General features: G+C 36.0%; 2 protein-coding genes across 3 annotated transcripts; one reads left to right on the forward strand and one right to left on the reverse strand.

Annotated features, from left to right (window-relative positions):
- LOC107625608 (ribulose bisphosphate carboxylase/oxygenase activase 2, chloroplastic) lies at positions 1,292-5,427 on the forward strand. Of its 2 annotated transcripts, none has more exons than XM_016328289.2 (6): positions 1,292-1,565; positions 2,627-2,961; positions 3,660-3,851; positions 3,945-4,417; positions 4,724-5,005; positions 5,088-5,427. In XM_016328289.2, exons 1-6 carry the CDS (start codon positions 1,527-1,529, stop codon positions 5,201-5,203), a joined length of 1,437 nt encoding a protein of 478 aa, XP_016183775.1. In that variant the 5' UTR covers positions 1,292-1,526; the 3' UTR covers positions 5,204-5,427. The 2 variants fall into 2 exon arrangements, with proteins under 2 accessions (XP_016183775.1, XP_016183776.1); XM_016328290.2 differs by having other exon boundaries at positions 1,320-1,565; positions 2,633-2,961.
- Positions 23,249-23,830, reverse strand: LOC107627549 (pentatricopeptide repeat-containing protein At1g63150-like). Its single transcript, XM_016330384.1, has one exon. The coding sequence runs from the start codon at positions 23,828-23,830 to the stop codon at positions 23,249-23,251; it is 582 nt and encodes a 193-aa protein (XP_016185870.1).

The following is a 25,057-nucleotide window of genomic DNA, read 5'->3' on the forward strand; positions in this document are numbered from 1 at the left end:
CAGGTACGCGACCAATGACTCTTTCCACCACAACAGAAATATTTATCCTCTATTAATTTATTTTGTCCAGTGTTTATTTCTTTATCCCACTTCTGGTGAGATCTATTTTTATGAACATAATTTTTCTTCCTTCTATAATTCTTCTTGTTACTAAAACTTTGTCATTTAACTCTTCTGGGTAATGATTTGTCACAGTTACTTCAGAAAATAGGGCGGCGTCAGCTGGATGTGCTTCATGATTTTTTAAAAGCAACTCATTATTCCGTTCAGCAACAAGAAAGCAAGAAATTATCCCAGAATAATTTTTAAATCCTTTTTCTCGATACTGTTGCTGCAGGAGCATATTCGAGGCATTGAAGGTTGAGAAAGTTTTCTCTAACATATCATTATCAGTTATCTTTTTTCCACATAATTTCATTCGTGAGGTGATTCGAAACATTGCTGAATTATATTCATTTATGAATTTAAAATCCTGTAGACATAAGTGCGTCCATTCATATCGGACTTGATGAAGTATCACCGTCTTTTGATGATTATACCTTTTTTCAAGATTTTTTCACAGATCCGTATGATCTTTTAATGTGAGATATTCATTTTTCAATCCTTCGTCAAGATGACAACGAAGGAAGATCATGACTTTGGCTTTATCCTTCTGGGATGTATTATTTTCAGCCTTAATGTTATCTCCAAAATCCATTGAATCAAGATGAATTTCAGCATCTAGTATCCATAATAAATAGTTGTTTCCAAATATATCAAGAGCATTAAATTAAAGATGATAAAGTTTTAACATAATAAAAATTTATTATCTGAATCTTCCTAAAATTTGATCAGAATCTTGTGCTGATAACGTGTTGTAAAATAAATGAATAAAAAAATATAATAAATATAAAATAAAAAAGCATAAATAGAAAAAGTATTAATTCCTTCAATTAACCGCCTAAATCATAAATCATAAATGTACATCTATATATATTCTTATCACAACATAAAGAATGTTCTTGTAGTCTTTTTTTAACTCAAATTTTTTCATAATTTTATAACTACCAAACAAGTAAAATATGAGTGGTGGAGAGAGGAGCTTCAACACAAACCTCAAATAAGCAGAGTTCCCAGAAGCCTCCATTTTGTTTTGTAAATAAAACACATGAATAGTCTTTCTAGTTTCTATGCTCTATCCTCAAATACCACATTCCAAAACCAATGTCCACCTCACCAAAAGCCACGTGTGCAGCGCCAACACTGTAATAATACTCCCAATTCATTTGTGTGGTTCTTGATAAATTCCCATGCTACCCATATGGCCATATCCACAGATTTTTCATTTCCATTTTCTCCATCACTTTCTATTTTGGCAACACTCTCACTCAAGCATTCAGATAACATGATCACACTATAAAGATCACAATCTCACCTCTCTCTTTCCTTCAATCCATAAACACTTTAATTTCAAATAGCTTCATAGTTATCATATTTCGTCCTCTTCCCTTGATACCAAAACCCCTTTTGGAATCACTATAAACACAATGGCAACTTCAGCTGTTGGAGCCATCAACTTGCTACCGGTACTACTTTTTATATTACTACTTACTATATATCATACCGTGCTCCTTTGCACCCAAAAAAAAAATGTTCAAGCTTTTTGGTCTTGTAGATATATAACATGTTTGGTTTTACTTAATTATACTTTTTGTTTCGTGGGTTTTATTTATTTATGTATTTTTAATTGCATTTTTTTATTTTTTAATTTCATATATATATATATTATTAAGTTTATTCTAGTTCTAGTACATAAACATGCTTACATACTTTTAGATTTATCTATACGATGACTATATGAGCAAGGAAATATTGTGATTTTTTAGCAACTTTGATATATTGAGCTTTTGCTATTTGGGTCTGTTCTAAATTCATCTTTAATTAAACTAGAAGAGATGTTAATAGCTTAGATGTAAATAAGATTTATGATAGGATCATAGGAAGATAATGTTTTCTTCTATATAGCTAAGTAGACCTCTCTTTTATACTATTTGATTAGATTGTAATCTCCACTCAACCTTAAATTTGATGGTTGTCTAAACAAACGTCTACTTTTGAATCCTCAAATAACATTTAAGAATATTATTCATTTAGAGCAACTCTAACTGAGTACTTTTAGAATGAGGAATGCTAGGGGCCAGCAATTTTAGTAATTTGTAACCATCAATTGGCCATCAATAATGTTTTTAATGGTGTGAGATTATATCTAATGGTGAGAAATCACTCACTTTTGTTTTGATGGTTAAGTGCTGGTCAGAAAACACAAAAAAGTTGCTGGCCCCCTGGACTTTGATCTCCTTCCAGAGAGTTGGTATTATCTTAATGGAGAACCAAATAAATGATAAAATAATAATATAAATTCAAATTGAATTGTGACGAAGCATTGGAGTGACGAATCTCTCATTTAGTTTCAAATTACTATTTATGACATATGAACTTACAAATGCGCTGCTGTGACATTTTGTAGAACGAAAAATGAAATTAAAAGCTATTAACGGTATAAGAATTTAGTTACTATTGTTGATATAGTGTTACATGGAACTTGCAATAATATGAACTGATGAGAGAAGGGATTTATGTGTAAATGGTGCAGTTGAAACTGAGTGGATCAAGCAGTGGTGCACCTCCAACAACAAACTCAGCATTCTTTGGAACCAGCTTGAAGAGAGTGAGTTCTGTAGTTTCAAACCAGAGGAATTTGTCTGGCGGGAACTTTAAGGTTTGCGCTGGAATCGAATACGATGAGGAGAAGCAGACGTCGAAGGACAGATGGGGTGGACTTGCCTATGACACTTCAGATGATCAACAAGATATCACAAGAGGAAAAGGAATGGTGGACTCTCTCTTCCAAAACACCATGGATAGTGGCACTCACTATGCTGTCATGAGTTCTTATGATTACATCAGTACCGGTCTTCGCCAGTAAGTTACTTTGAACTTCATTTTCATAACAAAAGTTGAATCTTTTTCTTCTTATTTTCGGTTTGATTCATTACTCCAGAGGTACCTTCTATCGTTTCACTCCATATTTTGTTAGATACTTATAATTTAAAGCTTTGAGTAATATCCAAATGAGTCTCAAAAGCATTTTAGTTGGACACTTTAGTCTTTAGTCTTCAACAAAATTTATTCACGTTAGACAGTCTTTCATATCAATATTGTTCGTTTTTATAGAATAACTGATATACAAATTTTAAAATTATTAAGCGTGGTTATGTTTTAATTAAATAACGACAACGACAAGGACCAATTTGTCTAACAAAATAAAAGAGTCTGATTTGGTAATTAAAATTTGAGATATTACTTTTAAGTTTGTATATTGTATAGTTTTTAACTATTTCTAGTTAAGTCTTTATATTATATAATGTTTTTTAATTAGGTCCTTCTAATTTAAAAATTTTGTGATCAAGTCCCTGTTTTTTTCTTTTTTCTAAAAAAGTAAATGAGGCTCAAAAGATGCTACAAATACAAGATTTGAGACACAATTATAAGGACTTGACACAAGACTTCTAGATTAGAGGAACAAGGTTGAAGATTAAGTGAAACTATAAGGACTTTTGAAGTATTTTTTCCTAAAATAATGAAGTTGTTGAATGCTAATTCACCTTTTTTTTTATCAGGTACAATTTGGACAACACCATCGATGGTTTCTATATTGCTCCTGCATTCATGGACAAGGTTGTAGTTCACATCACCAAGAACTTTTTGAACTTGCCAAATATTAAAGTTCCTCTTATTTTGGGAATTTGGGGTGGCAAAGGTCAAGGGAAGTCTTTTCAATGTGAACTTGTCTTTGCCAAGATGGGAATCAAGTAAGTTCAATTACATCCCTTAACATGTAATCTCCCCTTAAAGTTGATGCTTAATTAGTCTCTAACTCTTTGATATTTGGCCTTTGAATTCAGCCCTATAATGATGAGTGCTGGAGAATTGGAAAGTGGAAATGCCGGAGAGCCTGCAAAGTTGATCAGGCAAAGGTATCGCGAGGCGGCGGACATAATTAAGAAAGGAAAGATGTGCTGCCTCTTCATCAATGATCTTGATGCAGGGGCTGGTAGAATGGGTGGAACAACCCAATACACAGTTAACAACCAAATGGTAAATGCCACACTCATGAACATTGCTGATAACCCAACCAATGTTCAACTTCCTGGTATGTACAACAAGGAGGAGAATCCGCGTGTCCCCGTCATTGTCACCGGTAATGACTTCTCAACATTGTATGCTCCTCTCATTCGCGACGGACGTATGGAGAAATTCTATTGGGCGCCGACTCGAGAAGACCGGATTGGTGTCTGCCAAGGTATTTTCAGGACAGATAATGTTCCCAAAGAGGACATTGTAAGGCTTGTTGACACCTTCCCTGGTCAATCTATTGGTAAGCTTTTTTATTCAAAAAGTCTTGGGGCCAGCATTTTTTCTTTTTATCAATTTTGGTCCGCATTTAGCCAGCACAAACCCCAAGTTGCCTTCAACAAATAAATTATATTGATTCATGTGTTTAAATTATGGTAAATGTGGTTACAAACTGTGTTGACTCGTGTATGCAAACTCCTGTAAATACTGGTCCAAAATAATAATATTTGCTGGGCCTTGTAGCACTGTTGTTTTTTATTTGCTAATTCCCCATTTTCATCGATCATAAAAGCTTGAAAAAATGAAATGTTGATGAAATTTTGTGTAGACTTCTTTGGTGCCGTGAGGGCTAGAGTGTATGATGATGAAGTCAGGAATTGGATCTCTAGTGTTGGGGTGGAAAGCATTGGGAAAAGGCTTGTGAACTCAAAGGAGGGACCTCCAGTTTTCGAGCAACCGAAGATGACAATCGAGAAGCTTCTCGAGTACGGAAACATGCTTGTCCAAGAGCAAGAGAATGTCAAGAGGGTTCAATTGGCTGACAAGTACCTCAATGAGGCAGCTCTTGGAGAAGAAAATGAAGATGCCATAAAAACCGGAAACTTCTATGGTTAGAACTCTGATCCATAAAGCCTCCTGAAAATTTAGAATAAACAAGTGAAAAAAAGTCTTACCTTACTATGTGGATGCAGGAAAAGGAGCTCAACAGGTTCATATTCCCATCCCTGAAGGTTGCACTGACCCTGTTGCAGAAAACTATGATCCAACAGCCAGAAGTGATGATGGAAGCTGCACATACAAATTTTAGATGATTCTTATAGCCATTTTTGGGCAGATAAATAATGGGGTTTGGCATAGGAGTCCAAAGAGAGTGTTAATTGGTGTTACTATGTTTCTCAGATTAGTTTTCACTTTCTTTATGTAAGGTGCATTAATCTGAACTTTGAAGTTGTACATTGTACTATTGCTTGTGTAACCCATGCTTGGGTTTTACTTTATGAGTGATTATAACTAGCTTTGTTAGTAATATCCTTCGCATCTTTTATATATGATGATATAATAGATGTTTAGAAGTTACATAAAAATTAAAATATAAGTGGCTATGCATTGCTCTTTGTCTCAGTGCATATGTGCATATAATAATGGGCAAGGGATTAGATTTACAAAAATATAAGTATACATAAAAAAAATCAACGATTTTGTAGTTATTTAACTTATTTTTAATACGTATTTTGTATTTTAATATATATTTTATATAAATAATTGATTTAGTAAATGGTAAATTTGCAGAAATGAAAATATCCTATCGTAAGAAAGATTTGTGAATTACAGACAAAAGCATAACACAGAGTATTCCCTATACACAACAAATGCAAAAACACACAAATTTCAGCAATGAAACAAATCACTCCTCTCTTGACTTTGTTTGGACTATTGCTTCTAAAACCAGTTTGTTGATACTTCTTCTTCACTCTCATTAGGAATTCCCATTTCAAGAATCTGTTCCACCTCACAAGAAACCTATATGTGGAGTCCTAAATACAAAATCAGAATTGAAACAGATCAGTTACAATATTCAATAATAAGGGAAATATATAGATGTAAACCACTACCCAGAAATAATGCAAAGAAGCATTTTTATTTTCTAGCTTTGCAAAGACGACTTTGAACATAGCACAAAGAAATCGAAAATTACTTTCAGGTATATTAAGGGTCAAAGGAGTTCGATAAGAGAGATATAAGCATGAGTTATTCCATAAATATTAATTTTATATAAAATATGACTTACCATACAAAAACATATTATTAAAATAGTGACTCAAACAAATCATCGTTATCATTATATCATTATATTATTCTATAATTGGTAGCATTCTAACGTCGCACGTTGTGATGTCAAGAATGCTAATGTGGCGTATTTTGATGCCAAAAATGTTAACGTGGCGTATTTTGGTATCAGTATTTTGCTAAGGTGTCAGTTTTTCTGTAAGTACATTAAAGATCCTCGAATTAAACGAGCATTAAAAGGGAATGAGTTCAAAAGGTGCAAAAAATTGAAAAGTGTAAAATAAATATTTCAAAAAGTAAAACTGACTAAAATCGAAATAGTTTGCATTAAATTTTAAATAAAGCAATAAAAATACCTTCGACTGGGTCAAAGGATTTTTGACATAAAAAGTAAAGGTACTGAAATGTAAATTTGACAATGAAATTAAAATATGTTTTGAATATAAACTGAACAGGAAAAGATAAAGTTTGAAGAAATTATAAAATTGAAAAGTAAAGACAATGGAAGGAATCCTACAGACATCGAACTCGAATGCAGACTCAGAAATTCGCTGGGGATGTGAGTGTGCTTGAGTGTATTTCTGGAGAAAAGTTCCTACCCCTGTGCCGTACTGCTTCCTGTTATTTATAGCCCTATTTCCATGACTGATCATTAAAGAATTCGAGCCCCTTTGTGTGCGGAGATTAAGGTAACCGTTCCCGCCCTTTTGATCAAAGTGGGACAGTTACTGAATCTCTTCTAATTTGATAATCTTCGATCTTTCTTATTCAAAAAACTCGTTCGAATCACCACGTTGATCGAACATATGCTGAACAACTCCCTACTCGATGATTTCAGCACGTGGCCCTCGTTCTCTGCTCCACTTCAAGGCCTTACTAACATCTCGAATTACTTCAGTCTTCAAATACAATTCATTTGTGGCCAAAAAATTGCCCCCTTAGGATTAATGTGTTTAGTTTTCGAAACTACACCTTGGAAGACCAAACACTTAATCCTGACTTACCCTTCAAACATAGTTTAATGGAAAATTACCTTTTAATTTGGCTATTAATGCCACTTACTCTCTCCAACGATTTGACTCGTTTGACACGTTTCCCACAATTTACACTCTCTCTCCACCACTTTGCCTTCCCCGCAAAGTTACCTCCTTTCTCTTTGAATTCTTTATGCAATAACGGTTAAGCAAGAAAAAAACACCTTTAAATTCAAACCTCTCATCATTGCTTAACTTTCTCGAATCCTCATTCTCTCAACATCTCTTGCATTTCTCCTTCTTGTGTAGTCTCTATTTTCTATCCTTTGTTTTCCTTTGCTCATCAATGGCTGCTTCTTCATCTCACATCCCTACTCAGGACAAAGGTAAACGTCCTATGGTGCAATCACCGGCTCCTCGGCCTTACACGTACTGCACCAAGTCAATGATGAGGTCATTGATGACCCATAGCTCCAACTCGATGATCCCAGAATCCTTATCCCCTTCACTGTAGGTGATGACACCCATTGTTTTGTTGGTCCCATTGAGAGTTTAGAAAGGACGAACAAGCGACTCGCTTACTTCCCCAATGCTCAAGGAGAAGACTTGTTGATTGGTCAGGACCTTGACATCTCCTTTTTTACCAATCCCCAAAAATCCTTCAGGAACAATCCTAAAATCGCCCCTCGTGGAATTGATTTTACGGCCTGGCATGAGCACCTTGCACCAACGAAGAATGCTGCTTGGGGGCTCTTGGGATTCAAGATCTTCTACGACTTTCTCACTTTACTCCTTCAACACATCCTTGGATGATTGGGGCCGTAACTCATTTCTAGAACAGGACTACCAACAATTTTCACCTTCCTTGTGAGATGATTGGCATGTCACTTTTCGATGTAGCTGCCATCACAGGGCTCCCAATTAGCCCTCGAGATTTTACTTCTGATATGCAGCCTGAGCGACAGTACAACATAACCTCCATGACCTCTTACAGCGAGTTCATTGCTCATCATATGGGCGCAGAAAATGACCCTATAACAGATGATGAACATATGGCCTTTTTGTTTTATTGATTAAATGCAATAATCTTTTGCTCTAGAAGTGTTCAAATGCATAAGCTTTTCTACCCCCTAGCTTCCCTCCTCCATTAAGGAAACACCTTTAACTTGGCCAAGTTACTTCTAGGGCACATTTTCGAAGAACTTGGCCAGTTTGTCAACTGTCTTCAAAACAATTACTTGATTAGCACGGGAGGTCCTCTCTGACTTCTCCAACTCTGGCTAAATGTCATTTTCAAAAAACACATGATAAAGCCTGGAGGTGGCGTTTCAGACAAACAGCATATTGAGGGATTTCGATTGGCTAATTTCAAACCAAATTTTCTAGAAGCTCAATCAGATGAAGATCGATTTTGGGCTGTTTTTTCCCTTTTCCACTCTTGTAAAAATTTCCATAACGAGGACCTCAATTTCACCCATTTTCTACGTCAAAATTGTGGTCCTGCCTAGCTCGAATGTCTTCTCTTCCCTAATGACACCAAAGAAATCGAACTTGCTAACAGGAGTTGGGCAAGCCTACTGGCTGTGCAAGTGATCCCAACAGGGCTACCCTGTACAAAAAGGAACGTCTCAAAGTCACTCTGTATGCCTCTCACTATACAGCTAGAGAACTAGGCTTCTCCCAGGCTATCCCAACTCCACTCCCCAAGAACAACAAACCCTTTTACCATGTCACTTTGGCTTCGAAGAAAGAACTCGATGTTTGTCTCTTGAAGAATCAACAACAAAGAGAGAGCTACAATCATCTTATTTATAATCGTAGTTCATTCATTACAAAATCCTGCTTCGATTGGTGGGCTATGTACTATTCTAAGTATAGCCGTACCTTAGAAGAAATCAAGAGTTCTGTTACCCGAACGGTTCTTGCTGCTGAAGGTTCTCCCAAGAGGCCTCTGAAGAGGAAGGCTGAAGCCACAGCTTCTTTAAGGCAACAACCAAAGAAAAGTCGACAAACTCCTTCAAGGACTTCTAGAAGGGTATATATTTTATTTTTTATATTTTTTTAACCCAAAATTCCTCGGAAACCACGTTTGCTTAATCTTCTTTTGATTTTAGTGTTTCGGTAGTTACAGTTACAACCATCAAGCGAGAGCTCTTCTGATGACAGTGAACCATCCATCCAAAATCTTCTTGCTGCATCATCGAAGTCGGATGATGAAATTGATTCGGACCCGATCTCAGCTGATTCAAAGAAAAAGACATGTTCCGGTAACATTATATTATCTTCGAATATATTAATTCAGTCGAAGTAAACCTCGACTAATGTATGCTGTATTTCAGCCTGTCACTGCTGCTCAATTAATCACTTCCTCTCTTGCGCCTGACCAACCATCTCAACAACATCAACAAGATTCAGGGCAGTAAGCATCTCATTCAGCAATTTCAAACTATTGCATTTGCTGAACCTCTCCAGGTAGCTCCTCCAATTTCAGTTGAGACCCAAATCGTTGATTTAACAGAAGAACATGTCCATCATTCTCTAACACAAACTTTAAATATTGAACATTCTTCTCCACCAAACCAAGTTGAAACTTCTATTGGATCCCAGGTGGCTTCTGATTCTGACTCTCCTTCTCGAGTCCTTGAAACTATTGCCCCTGATTCGGATTCTCCATCCCGAGTTTTAGAAACCATTCCTTCACCACAAAAAACCTCCAGTCCATCTAAGAGTACTAAACTTCAAACTCCTCTTGATTTGGGATCTAGAGATCTAGGTATGATCTCCGAATCTGAGGATGTTGATCTGATTGAATTGGTTATCATCCTGAATCAAGTTGCTCAAGAGGACAAGGTGCTCATTTCTACTCCTACACATACAGGTCCTTCTGCATCCAATCTCCCATCTGAGCTAAATATTAATGCTCGAGAACAACTTTTGGCCCTTCTCAGACTTCTAGACCATCCACCCACTGACCCTGAACTCGTTTTTGTCTGATGTCCTAAGCTCATCTCTTGAACCTCAAGTTCCATCCCAACACTCTACTATAGTCAACTAATTCATAAAAGTTGCCAACAAATGTGTGACTGCCGAAGACAAGCTACAAGAGGTCAAAGACAAAATGGCTAAAATTTGAACTGAATCAGAAAACTACACTGCAGCTCTCCAGCCGATTAAAGCTTCTCGTGAAAATTTTGACTTAAAAATTTCTCAGGCCTTTTCTGCTCAGGCTTATTATGATAAGGAAGAGAGGGAACTTAAAGCAGAATTGTCTCAAATTAATGAGAGACTTGCCAAAATTCAAAAGAGGAAGGCTAAAATAGCAACACCTCTAGCCACTATCCAACACAAGCAACAACAACTTGTACAAAAGATCCTCTCTATTGAGGCCAAGCAAGAGGAATGTGAAAAGCAACTTGACAATGCTCAGTATGAAGAATATGAGCAAATCGAAACACTTTTGGCTCTGAAAAATGAAAGGGTTAAATTACGCTCAGACTTAGCAGAACTTATAGCGCCTTACCTTTCTCCTCCTTAGGATTCAATGCTTGTAATGATTTCCTTTTGTTTTTATCTTCAGACTTATGCATTTCAATTCTGAGTTAACAAACAATGATATTGCTTTAAATACTTTCCGTTTATTGAATTGGTTACATTTCCAGATTTGATATGCGTTTCCGGAATATAATCCAATTACTTGGAAAGGACCTTCCCAAGTATGGGACCATTTGCCAAGAATTCTCGATTTCTTTTCCATTGGTAAAATAACTTTCAAAACCAATTCACCTATCCCGAAGCATTTTTCTTTTACTCGACGGTTGTAATTTTGGGCAACATTTTCTTTTCGCCGAATCACGTTTTCAAGCTCCAAAATACGCTCAGAGTCTAACTCATTCAACTCATCAAACATTGCATTCCAATAATCATCGACTAGAAAATCATCTTGCTTTGACACCCTTAAAGTATTAAGATTGATTTCTAATGGTAGCACTGCGTCGTGACTATATACTAATTTATAAGGTGAAGTACCTGTCGACCCCCTTGGTGAATTTCAATAAGCCCACAGTACTTGGCTAAAGTTTCATGCCAAGTTCAGGGTCTACTTCTGATTTGTTTTTTTATCAAACTAATCAGAATTTTATTTGCTGCCTCAACTTTGCCATTGGCTTGTGCATAATAAGGGGTTGAAGTAACCATATTAATATTCCCCGAAGCTACAAAATTCTTGATTCGCTGACCAGTAAACATAGTCCCTTGGTTAGTACTCAATGTTTGAGGAATTCCAAATCGATGGATTATATGTTCCTCAATAAAATCTATTATTTCATTTTGCCCCAGCTTCTATTAAAGGAACTGCTTCGACCCACTTCGTAAAATAATCTATTGCTACCAGAATAAATTTTTGATGTTTCGATGAAGGGGGATGAATCAATCCAATTAAGTCCAGAGCCCAACCTCTAAACGACCATAGCTTAATAATCGAATGCAACTCAGACGCTGGGATCTGTTGTATCGACCCATGCCGTTGACATTCTTGACATGCCTTTGCGTATTCGATACAGTCTTTTATCATGGATGGCCAATAGACATGATTTCGACATAGTACCCATTTCATTTTCATCCCAGCCTGATGAGCACCACATATGTCTTTATGGACTTCCCCTAAAGCAATGTCTGTATCATATTGACTTAGACATCTCGAAAGACTCCCGTTGTTTCCTTTCTTATACAGCTCACCAGGCATCAAGACAAAATTCATTGCTCGTAATTTTATCTTTCTATCAACTTGAGTGCCAGGATTCTTTAGATACTCAGCAATGGGTTTCCTCCAATCATTATCTCCCCATTCATCCAAGCATAAAGCTTCTCTTTCATCTATAGGCACTAAAATTTGGTGAATTCCTGCCAATTTTTTCAATGTTTCAGGACCTATTCTATATCTTGAAGCAACCTGGGCCAACTCATTAGCAATTTCATTTTGGATCCTCGGGATGTGGACCAATGAAACTTTTCGAAAGGAAGTTAACAACTCCCAAGCCATTGCCAAATATTTCTGCAACTTCTCATTATTACACTTAAATTCTTTCGATAACTGCTTCAAAACCAACTGGGAATCCCCTAAAATCTGAACTTCTGAAGCACCTCTCCCAATCAAAATCTCAATACCTAAAATCAAAGCTTCATATTCCGCCATATTATTCGAGTAAGGATATTTTAGCTCGAACAAAAATTCCGATGGTATTCCTTCCGGTGAAATAATGAGAATTCCTACCCCTGCACCATTTTTGTGCTTCGATCCATTGAAATATAGCTTCCAATAATCGACTTTAACGTCGAGCACGTTTGCTCCCTGGTCATTCAATTTTTTTGAATTCTCAACCAAAAAATCTGCAATGACCTAGCATTTTATAGCCTTCGTTGGAACATATTGTAAATCAAATTTTGTCAAAGCTAACATCCATTTCCCCAAACGACCTCGTAACATTGGAGAACTCAACATATATTTGACAAGGTTAGTATGTGCAATGACTTTCACAGGCTTAGCCACCATATAACACTTTAATTTCATACACGTATAATATAAAGACAAACACAATCTTTCTATTGGCAAATACCTTGTCTCGATATCAGTCAATACTCGACTATGGTAATAAATGGCCCGTTCATGACCATTCTTATCATCTTGGGCTAACATACACCCAATCGTATTTGTAGATGTAGCAATGTATAGTTTTAAAGGCTCATGTGGGCGAACATTCGCCATTATCGAGGCTTTGGACAAATAAGCTTTTATTGACTCGAATGCCTGTTGATGCTCGTCTGTCCATTTGAACTGTGAATCATTCTTTAGTTTTACTAAAGATGCAAATACTTGAGTTCGACCAGAAAGATTTGAAATGAACCTTCGAATGTAATTTACTTTTCCCAAGAACGATTGCACTTCTTTTTTCGATTTAGGAGAAGACAATGCTAAAATTGCATCAGCCTTATTCTTATCGATAGCAATCCCTCTTTTGTGAACAACAAACCCTAGGAAGTTTCCTGCCGACACACCGAAGGCGCATTTTAAATGATTCATTTTTAATCCCTTTTATCTGCGTAGTAACAAACGCCTTTCTTAAGTGATCAATGTGTTGATTCACTGAATTTGACTTGACCATGACATCATCTATGCATACTTCCATAAATTTCCCGATATACTCATGGAATATGGCATTCATTACACGTTGGTAAGTTGCACCAGCATTTTTCAAACCGAAAGGCATAACCACCCACTCATAAGTGCCTAATGCCCCAGGACAACAGAAAGCAGTTTTGGACACGTCATCTTCTGCAATGAAGATTTAGTTATATCCTGAATAACTGTCCATAAAACTTAAAATTTCGTTTCCTGCTACGGAGTCAATCAACATATCTACTATGGGCATGAAATACTCATCCCTCGGGGTGGCATTATTCAGATATCTAAAATCAATACACACCCTTAATTTTCCATTCTTCTTCATTACAGAAATAATATTAGAAACCCATTCAACATAACGTGCAGTTCGAATAAATTTTGCTTTAATCAATCGTTCTATTTCTTCCTTAATCTTTTGATTAATTTCTGGAGCAAAACATTGAGGAGTTTGCTTCACCAGTCGAGCATTTGGTTTCAATGCTAATCGATGTTCTACAAGAGAACGATCGAGACCAGACATCTCATGATAATCCCAAGCAAAATAATCTTTAAATTCATGTAAAATATGGAAAAGTTCAGTTCGAAAAGGTTCTGCAAGATCTTTACAGATATAAGTAATTCGAACATCATCAACAGATCCCAAATTAATTTCCTCTAAGGGATCTTAGGATTCAAACCCTTTTAAGTGATCCTCATCTTTTACTGAATATTTTTCAAAATCCAAAGGTTCTAAATCATAGATGCAATCAAAAGAGAAATCAACAGATTCATTAGGAATAGAATGAACTTGATCATTTGCAAGATTAACAACAGCTTCATTTTCGATACAATGAACTTCTGCTATTTTATCAGCAGTTTGACTAATAATATCATTTGAATTACATAATGAAGAAAAACTTAAACTATGACTAAATTCAATTGAAGACATCGAATTCTTGCTACTAAAAGAAGAAATTACGTTCCTAAATGATTCAACTTCATCAGAAGAACCAACTTTATTCTCAACTGAAGGGAAATTACTTATATAATTATTTAAAATTACCAGGTAATCTGAGACATCTTAAGCATATTCCATCGAACAACGTCTCGAATCCATTCTAAGACAAACAATCCTAACCAATTGGGGGCATAGCAAGGTGTGGATGACGCAGTTTCACCATCAGGCCTTCTGAAGACAAATAGTAGCCCTCACAGTTGTAAGAATTTAACACCCTGTCAACATTTAAAGGCTTCAATTTCGAACTATATACCCTAAAATTGACATGTAGCTATTCGACATACAGATTCGAATCAGCCTTAATAATTTCAGGCTTTCCATCTTTTGTCCAAAGGAGGACACTCTGATGCACAATAGACGGTACAGCTCCAACTCTGTGAATCCAGTCCTGGCCCAATAAGGCATTATAGCTTGCCCTCGAAGGCACCACCACAAAAACAGTGTTTCACTCAGAAGACCCCACCTTCACCCCCAAGGTAACCAGACCTTCAGCAAGAGTAGAAGCACCACTAAAGTCTGTTACAGCAATGTTGGTGGGAACCAAATCATCAAGATGCTTACTAGCTTTCATCAGCATCCTCTCTGGTAAGAGATTTATTGCTGCTCCGCCATCAATTAAGACTTTATTTACTTTAATTTCACTCATAGTTGTAGTAATATGAAGTGGGCGAAGATGAGACTTTTGTTTTTTCATAAGGCCTCAGAAAATACCCTGGTTCATCCTCACATCGGATGAAAGAAAGGGCTTCTTCAGCATCCATATCATAATCTTCTTCAGGGTCGCCTTCATACTCACCCAAGTATTCAGTTGGAATAATTGAAATAGTTCCAACCATTTCATCATCTCCCTCTTCGAAATACTCTTCATCTAAATTATCATCTTTGTCTTTGTCAGCACCTAGAGTATTAACTACTGCTTTGACTTTGTCCAATTTCGCAGGAGAAGGAATACCCTTCGAGTAAGTTTCTCCATCAGATGGGAAGACTACTCAAAAGTGCACTGAAGGCGTTACCACCTTGCCTTTATCAGTTTGAGGCTTCTTTGTTTGCTGTTGATTCCTTCTTCCTCTACCCCTTGGATACCCCCTAACTCGGCCATGATAATAGGGATACTGACCTCGAGGAGGTCTTCGATGACTGTAGGTTCCGCCTGTATTGAGCATCTCAATTTTGGAATTCTCGGAAATTCCAAATCCAATGAACTCCTATAGCCGAGAACGGCTTATTGGTGCGGTAGCATCTTGTTGAGGAGCCTTAGAGCTTTGTCCCTCTACTCGTTGAATTGGTTGCCTCTGACAAGTCTGCTCCTCTCTATGAGCCAATTCTTTCTTCATCCTTTCTTTTCAAAAGATTGTTGCAGCCTCAGCATCAAACACAGCATTACATCGAGGACACAGAGATACGTCCCGATCTTTGATATTTTGCTGCACCAAGAAATCCAACAAACCATCCCTCACTTGAGGATATACTGATCGGACTTGTGATTCGAAATCATCCAAAGCCACATCAAAGTAATAAGACATTCCAACCATATTCACACCAAAATATGGCTCAGCAAAACTGGCTTTAGCATCAAAAGGATCAGCATCAACCTTCATTTCTTTTTTCCCATCATCAAATTTCAAACGTCCTTCCATGATGGCCTCCTGTATAAGATCCCTGAAACGAACACAGTTGTTATTCGAATGACTAGTTGCTTGGCGAAACTTACAATAATGTTTCCCTTTCAAATCTTTCACCGAAAGTAAAGTTCTACCCTCGGGCAGAATTAACTGCTTATCTTTAAGCAACACATCAAAAATCTGATCAGATTTCGAGATATCAAAACTATATTTCTTTCCACTCTTTAGTTTTGAATCATTCGACTTTTCATTATTAGGGAGCTTTTTAAGCAAAGAGCAAACATATGGAAGACCCTTCTTAAGTTCGGCCAAATCAACATCTTCTTCGAAATTAGACCCTTCTTCCGAGGATTCCATGGCCACATAAGCCACCTTCTCTTTTCGAGTAAAGGGTTTACTCTTTAACCTTCTTTCATTATTATATTTCTCCTTTTCTTTCTTTAGAATTTCGACTTGACGAAATCTCTCATCCAAATGGGCTAAGTCAGGAATATGCATATTAAGCAATTTTCGACGCATATAAAATCCTAACCCCATAACTGCTATTTTCACCACTTCATTCTCAGGTAATGACACATAACATCTACTTCTAGCATTTTTGAAACGTATCATATAATCATCGATGGTTTCATCATCTTCTCGTTTCAACGCTACTAGATTAGTAATTGCTACGTTCAATTTCCCTCGATAAAATTGAGCATGAAAAGCAGTTTCCAACTGAATCCAAGTCGTTATCGAATTTGGTCTGAGATTCGAAAATCAAGTAAACGCATTCTTCGTTAACGAAGAAGGAAAAAACTTCATTTTCAAATTCTCATCATTGGCTAGATTCCCAATCTCGACCAAATATCGAGCGACATGTTCAGTGGTCGACTCTCCAACTTTCCCTGCAATTTTTATAATTATTTTTGGATTTTTCACCCCTCTTGGCACTTCGGCCATTTGAACAACTTGAGAGAAAGCAAACACAAAATGGGGTTGGTTCATAAACCCCACATTCAAACTGACTCTATTGAATACATCTTCCACAATCCTTGTGACTTGATAACGTTCACTACCATGATTAGCACGTAATCGAGCCAGAACTTCATCTGCATTTTGACCACGGAGAATTATTTGAGGATTCTCTCTATTTAAAACATTGTTTTTATTTTGAAATATATTTTCGAAACCCTCATTATTCCCCCTGGCATCATGTCTTTCTCCTTCATCATAATCAATGATTCGAGCAATCCGTTCAACTTGCCTTGCAAGACGTTCGAATTTTGATTCGTGATTAGCCATCATAGGATTTAGAATTGTAGTCATTTGTTGAGTCAATAAATTGACCAAATCATGATGACTTTCCTCTACATGTTATCGAAATGCTGCTATAGAATTAGAGGCATTCGACGTAGAGCCCACATTATAATCACGAGAAAATTCAAAATACTGTTGTGGATTTTGAGAATTATTTACTCCATTTACATTCCCAAAACAAATGGGAGGAACAAAACCATTCACCGGTGGAGTATAACCAAGAGGAAGGCCATAATGAGGCCAACCAGTAGTTACTAGAGGCTGGACTGGTGATAAGTTACCACATGGACGAATATTACGCCCATTATTTCCAGTTTGTACACTAGTAACAACTATACTTTCACTTACAATCAAACCTTTTGAACGTGAAGTAACGTCCAAAGATTGCACAGTTACTGGTATGTTGTCATTGGTGGACGAACCACCATTCATATTTGATACTTCATCAGCCATGTGGATAATCCTTCCACTTCTCAACTGCATACACCAAATGACACCAAAAGTCTTTTGACACACTTCAGTTTAAAACTGTCCCACTGGGCATGCCAATTTGTTTTGTCGATTTTTAACAAATCGATGGTGGTTTGATTCTAATGGTCTGGGAGCGAAACCTACTCCTCTTTTGCAGGTACCAGTTTTTCTATAAGTGCATCAAAGGTCATCGAATTAGATGAGCATTAAAAGGGAATGAGTTTAAAAGGTGCAAAAAACTGAAAAGTGTAAAATAAAGATTTCGAAAAGTAAAACTGACTGAAATCAAAATAGTTTGCATTAAATTTTAAATAAAGCAATAAAAATGCCTCCGACTGAGTCAAAGAACTTTTGACATGAAAAGTAAAGGTACTGAAATGTAAATTTGACAATGAAATTAAAATATACTTTGAAGATAAACTGAACAGGAAAAGATAAAATTTGCAGAAATTGTAAAATTGAAAAGTAAAGACGATGGAAGGAACCCTACAGAAATCGAACTCGAATGCAGACTCAAAAATTCGCTGGGGATGTGAGTGTGTTTGAGTGTATTTCTGGAGAAAAGTTCTAACCCCTATGTAGTACTGCTTCCTGTTATTTATAGCCCTCTTTCCATGACTGATCATTAAAGAATTCGTGCCCCTTTATGTGCGGAGATTAAGGTAATCGTTCCCGCCCTTTTGATCAAACGTGGGACAGTTACTGAATCTCTTCTAATTTGATAATCTTCGATCTTTCTTATTCGAAAAACTCGTTCGAATCACCACGTTGATCGAACATATGCTAAACAACTCCCTACTCGATGCTTTCAGCACGTGGCCCTCATTCTCTGCTCCACTTCAAGGCCTTACTAACATCTCGAATTACTTCAGTCTTCGAATACAATTCATTTGTAGCCAACAATATGAAATTCAACATATAATAAATAATTATATTATATTAAAAATTTAATTTTCATACATTGACAGTGTAAATATTTTACACAGTCATGCAATCACAACTGTTCTTTTGGATTACCATTCACGCAGTCAATATAAAAGATAGTTATTTTTACTAATATGATGTTATGTGATTGAATGCACGTGTAAAATAATTTTACACTGACATTGCATTAAAATTATATTGTCAATGTCAATAAGTATAATATAATATCAACCATATATAATTAATATTTATTTGATATTTACGTTGATAGCACCTATCTCTTCTTAACTTATTTTAGGAAAGTATTTTTTTATAATTATATGAAAATCAAAATTTAATGAATAATTATACTAATTCTCAACCATTTTAATTGTCAATCATTCTAATTGTCAATAATTATAATATAATGTCAATCATACATAATTAGCATTTATATGATATTTACTTTAATAACACCTGTCTCTTCTCAACTTATTCTAGGAAGATATTTTCTTTATAATTATATCAAATCAGTATTTAATAAATAATTATACTAATTTTCAATCATTTTAATTGTCAATCAAGTTTTATAATTAATTTCATGCAACTAAAGATTATATATAATGCCACATAAAAGGTTCATGAGTCTGAGTTTTAGAGTGAAAGTATTTTGTTAAAATTTTTAATTTCTTATTCTCCTTTGACTACTTTCTAGAATAAGAATGTATTTTTCATTTGATGATTCGATGATTATTTTTACTCAAACTTATTTTTTCATCTAATCTTATAGCGCGATTATCCTTTACTGTAATTATTTATATACACCATGCACATCCATCAAATACCACATTGAATTGTATTCATTGATTCGGGTTCTAGATACATGGATGTAAAAGTTTAACGAAGGGGCAATAAAATCAATTTTACTAAAGGATGGTTGGATCTATTCATATATTATGACCAACTTAATAAAATATGGGTAAAGTTAGTTTTTTTAAAAGAAACTCAATTTTTGATTGAGTAATTGCTTCCAAGAAGTTTTAGAGCCCAAGTTCAAATTCCATCCGCTCCATGCTTCTACATCTACAGAAACGGCTCCGCTAGGTAGACAATGAAAAATCTGAACAACATGAACAACGGACTGAAAATTTGGTACAATAAAGTTAAAAAAAAAACACTCCACCTAAATTACCCAACTAAGAAATCCCATTCAGTAATTCAAAAAATTTAACCATTTATTATACCCTAATTTACCAAAGCACCAACTTCTCCCCCCAACCCTCTGCTATCGCCGTCTCACCAACCTGCCCCTTTCATGGTGTCACTCTCTCCCTCACCCGACATCATCATCGCCTCCTGGGCTCTTCACGCCATTGCTTGGTCGCCAACCAGCCCCTTCGTCAATGCTAGATCCTCCTCACCGCCGCTGGTTTGTCAAAAAGGATGCTCATCGGCACTTAAGGATAACCATCCACTTAAGGATAAAAATAATCATCCGCATACATAGTAAATTGGACATCCAATATATTTTAATTGTATCTAACTAAACTCATTACAATCAAATAACCATTTACATAAGAATTAAAATAACCATCTGCATACCTACTAAAATGACCATCCGACACATAAGAATTAAAATAATTATCCACATACCTACTAAAATAACCCAAGGAGGCAGTGTACCAGATAATAAACGACGAGCTCATGTTGGACAGAAACCCCAGGATGAATATGGCGTCGTTCGTGACGAGGGTGGCGCGAGAAAATAGATCCAGACATCTAGTGAGTACAAAGAAAAAAGGAGAAAGGATAATGAGAACAACGCAAATGGCGCAAGTAGAGGAGTGGTTGAACTATACATGCGAATATGCGATGGTAATGGTGAATGTGTAGAACAACACAACGGTAAGTCAAAGGATTGATGTTGTCCCTAAACTAGCACTTTGCATGGGATTAACTGGACCAGAGGTTGGTGGTAGAAAAGATCTGAGGCTTAACATGTCTAGCCACCTAGATCATTAAAAGGAAACATTAGACATCAATGGACATTCAAATGAATCACATAAAATTATGTACTATGATATTTAGATACCTGTTGAGAATCTTCTAATTTAGAGGCAGTAGACTGAGATAAATCTATCTCCACAAGTTCTGCATCAAAACTAGCTGGTGCATTCACAGGAGGCTGTAGAATATGCTTATCTTCTCCATCACCTCGGTCACAATCATCGTTAGGTTGCTCAGTTGGTTGGTCAAATGTAACAGCACCTCCTTTTGTTTTCTTGTTCTTAGCAGCTACAGCAGTATCAACCACCCTCTTCTTCTTGCAACCTCTCCTTGTGTATCCCTTTTCTCCATAGAAACTACATGTAAATGCCCCTAATTGCCTCTTTAGATGAACCTTCTCTCCAATGTTACTATCAAGTTTGGGATTAGGTTTGGTTTTCTTAGATCTTCCTCTAGCCTTCTCTTCTGCAGTCATCATTCTCTTCATCTGAAGCTTCCTTGGTTTCTTTTTTTATTTTTGGTGCATGAGGCTTGTTATATTCCTCTGCTTTCTCCCATAATGGTTGGCCAAGAATGGGATTAATGTGATGATTATATGTTTCCTTATATGCTTCCTTAAAGTCACCCCATGATGAAGCATAATATCCAACATCTATTCCATCTACAAAAAATTCAAAAATGATTACTTCATAATCACCCTTAACTCAAACAGATTTTTGTGAACTACTTACGTATCATAAAAAAAAAACTCAAATCAACACTACTAAACACTTATTTTTTCAACATTATGACCATCATTTACCGTAATTCTGTTCCATTCGGTTAAAACAGAGCATCGGCACAAAACCCTAACCTAACGTAAACACCAAACCCTAGAAACTAAACTGACAAAAAAAATAGAAAATCCCAACCACACTCACAAGACGAATAACAAAAATTGAACGACTAACTCAGTTTTAAGTCGGATATTTTCTTGTCTCAAAGATTTTGACCCCACCCATAAAACCCTACGACAGAGCCATTGATGAAGAGAATAAGAAGGAGAGGGAGTTTGGAAGTGGAGAAGACGAGTGGAGTGTGTGTTTGATTGAAACCATTTTACATGCTATATTTTAATCCAAACGGCGTCGTTTTTTATCAAATACGGGCACCAAACCAAAATAGCAACGTTTTGGCACCTTCCAATGTGGCAACGTGATGCCAGGTCAGCACAGTGATAGCTAATTCATTAGTGGAAAGATACTCAGAAACCACTATGGTTTCCGGAGCTGTATCTGAGGGACTACAATGATAAAATTGAAATCTTGAAAACTACATTGGGTAATAACCTGAATCTCAGAGACCATTATAGGGATTTACTCGAATCAATGGGCATTTACATATACAGAACACACCTACACACATACATATGCCATTAATAATCATATAAGAAATTATCAAACACTTACTTTTGAAAAGCTTTGATAAACATGTTATATATATAGAAAATTCTGCACAATTAACTAATACTCAACTCACAAACACCTTAAATAATATTATATCCTTATAAAATAATTTTATATCAATGAGACATTCAAGTTAAAATTAATTAGAGAAACAAAGAGTGCCTCTAAACCAAATAATTGAATTGTGATCTCCTCAGCATGTCTTTGTTCAGTTCTAACACCAAAAATGACAGCTAGGAATCATGGGCAATAAATTAGGAACGATTACTAACCAAAAAGTTTATAAGATTTTGTGATAATCCTTGATGTGTCAAAGGGAAATAACATCATTATTGAAACAATGAAACTCAAGAAATGAATAGCTTCCAAACTAATATTCATGGTTCTTCACTCAGCTTTCAAGAGAATACCATAATAGCCAAATCAAATTATCAAAGACTCCTTATCCTTACCAACAAATATGGTACAAGTAGAAAACAATGGAAAACTTATCTATGAAAATTGTAAAACAAATCAGTCAAACACCATGCGTGAATCTTGAATATTTCAGAACTAGAACCAGCAATAACTTAGTTTACACCAATTGACAAACCCCTACTAATACAGGAATTTACATTTACTACAAAATTAAATTAAGTTTCAAATATTCTATAGTACCATTAGACTTAATTTTCAGCATGTCACTTTGTTTGTGTGCTCTTCTTATGAGCATCCTAAAACCTGTAAGTTTGTAACCAGTGAAAAACAACAGCAGCCCTTGCAAGCACAATGACCACAGAGCAATAGTCATCTCAAGCAACAATTAGCATGTGTGTTCCATAGAAAACATGGAGTAAAGAAAATGGAAATTTATTTGTTTACTTTCAATAAAAGTTAAAAGGAATTCAAGTTAAGAGATGAATATGCATAAATGACTCCATCACTGTCAACTTTGTTTGTAATATGATAAAACTGATGCCATTATATTAATAAATTAGAACTCAACACTGTGGATAATATCTGATAGTAGTAATTTGTCATAATTAACAAATAAGCACATGGTAGGAATAATGTAATTTCAAGTCAATTTTAATGTATGTAATAAGCTTTCATAGCATATGAATATTCAACAATTACTCAAGTGCTGCTTAAATTTGAAATAAATGATCTCACCTCATTACTACTACCCATCAGTAGACCTTCAGTCCTTCACTGATCATTTCATGAAGAAGCTTTACAGCTTGCTCATTCTTATTACTACCAAGAAGAGCTCCAACAATTGTTTCATAATTTACAGCATTTGGAAGACAATCATTTCCTTTCATTTTTGAAAATAAGGTCATTGCTTCGTCCATCAAGCCCTCTTTACAAAGCCCACTTATCATAATATTATAGGTCAAAACATTTAGACAACAATTGTTGATCAAAAGATGCTCAAAAAACTCTCTTGCAGTTCTTACTCTTCCACATTTGAACAATCCATTCAAAAGAATACTACACATGTAGGCATTTGGACGAAACCCTTTGTCAATAATTTTCCAAAATAGTGTTATTGCCTCATCAAGATGTTGGATTTTGCATAAAGCATGTAACAATTCTTTCTGCATTTCATCAAGAAGATCATGTACCCATGGTATTCTTCCTAATTTGCAGAAACCATCAACAAGGCAATTGTAAATTACAATATCGGGAACTATACTTTTACAACGCATCTCTTTAAAGAGAGTGATTGCTTGGTCCACCATTTTGCTCTTGCAATATCCATTAATCATAGTGCTATAATTCTAAACATTGGGTGTTAAACCTGCTTTAATCATGTTATCAAACAACTTTGCTGCCACATTCACTTGATTGATTAGAAACTAGAAAGTATCCATCAATTAAACTCTTGTAAGTAACAGCATTAGACTTAGGGCCTCTCTCCAACAACATATCAAACATCTTCTAGGCTTCTGTTGCTCTTCTTTTTTTACACAAAGCATCAATTAATATATTAAAGGTATATATATCTGGTTTGATGCTGCTTTTAACCATTTCATTCAACAATCCTGTAGCTTCGCACAACAGAAACAGTGAATAAAGAAATTGTAACTAACAACATTAGGAGATATTCTCAATGCAATCATCTTGGAAAACAAGTTCTTACCTTGGTTCACAAGCCCATCTTTACGAGTGAAACCCCATAATGGTCCCTCAGATTGAGCCTGTGCACCAATGTTACCCCTGACTTTCGAAATGCTCTAATTGCACCTTTCAGATTGAGCTCAGTGCGAAATCCTGGTCCCTCCACCCAAATCCGGCGTGACTCAGCAGCTGGAGCGCTGAGCTGGCTGCTTACGGTCCACGTAGGCAGCCTTAAACGACGTCGTTTTGCCTTGGAAGAGAATTGAAAGGTTGCTTGGGGAAAGGGTTGATCATTCGTTAGTCTTTCTCCTACTTCTCTTCAGACGTTTCTTCTCTCTGTCGTCCAAAGAATGCTGTGACATTAGGGCACGTTCTGGTTAGTGCTTGACTGAGTTCATTGCCAGGAGAAGGAAGGACACCACAGGTACGAAGTTGTTGAAGCAGAGGGTATCGTCATCGTCAGCTACAACAAGGTTAGTAATACAATGTGTAGTTGAAGTTTAAATTTTTTTCTGGGTTTTCACTGATGGCTCTTCACGTGGTGTGTTGATTGAGGGAGAGTTCATCTTCGTTTGGTGTTTTGTTTAGATTTCTATGTTGTTAGGTTTTTTGTGGTTACGTTGTTAGGAAGGGGTTTGGGTTGCTCTGTTTTTTTTTTCTTCCTCAAAGAAGGGTTGCATGTGTTTAATTTGTTTGTTTACTTATCTGGCAGATGGATGAAGTACTAGACATTATGTTTCATCATGGAGGAAGTTTTGAAAAGGGTGTGGATGGAAAGATTGGTTACTATCCGGACAACAGAAACTGCCTAGGTGATGTTGAGGTGGATAGGCTGGATGTATTTTACCTAAGAAACTATTATAAGGAGCTAGGTT

The sequence above is a fragment of the Arachis ipaensis genome, chromosome B02 (assembly GCF_000816755.2).
Source record: "Arachis ipaensis cultivar K30076 chromosome B02, Araip1.1, whole genome shotgun sequence".
Taxonomy (NCBI): domain Eukaryota; kingdom Viridiplantae; phylum Streptophyta; class Magnoliopsida; order Fabales; family Fabaceae; genus Arachis; species Arachis ipaensis.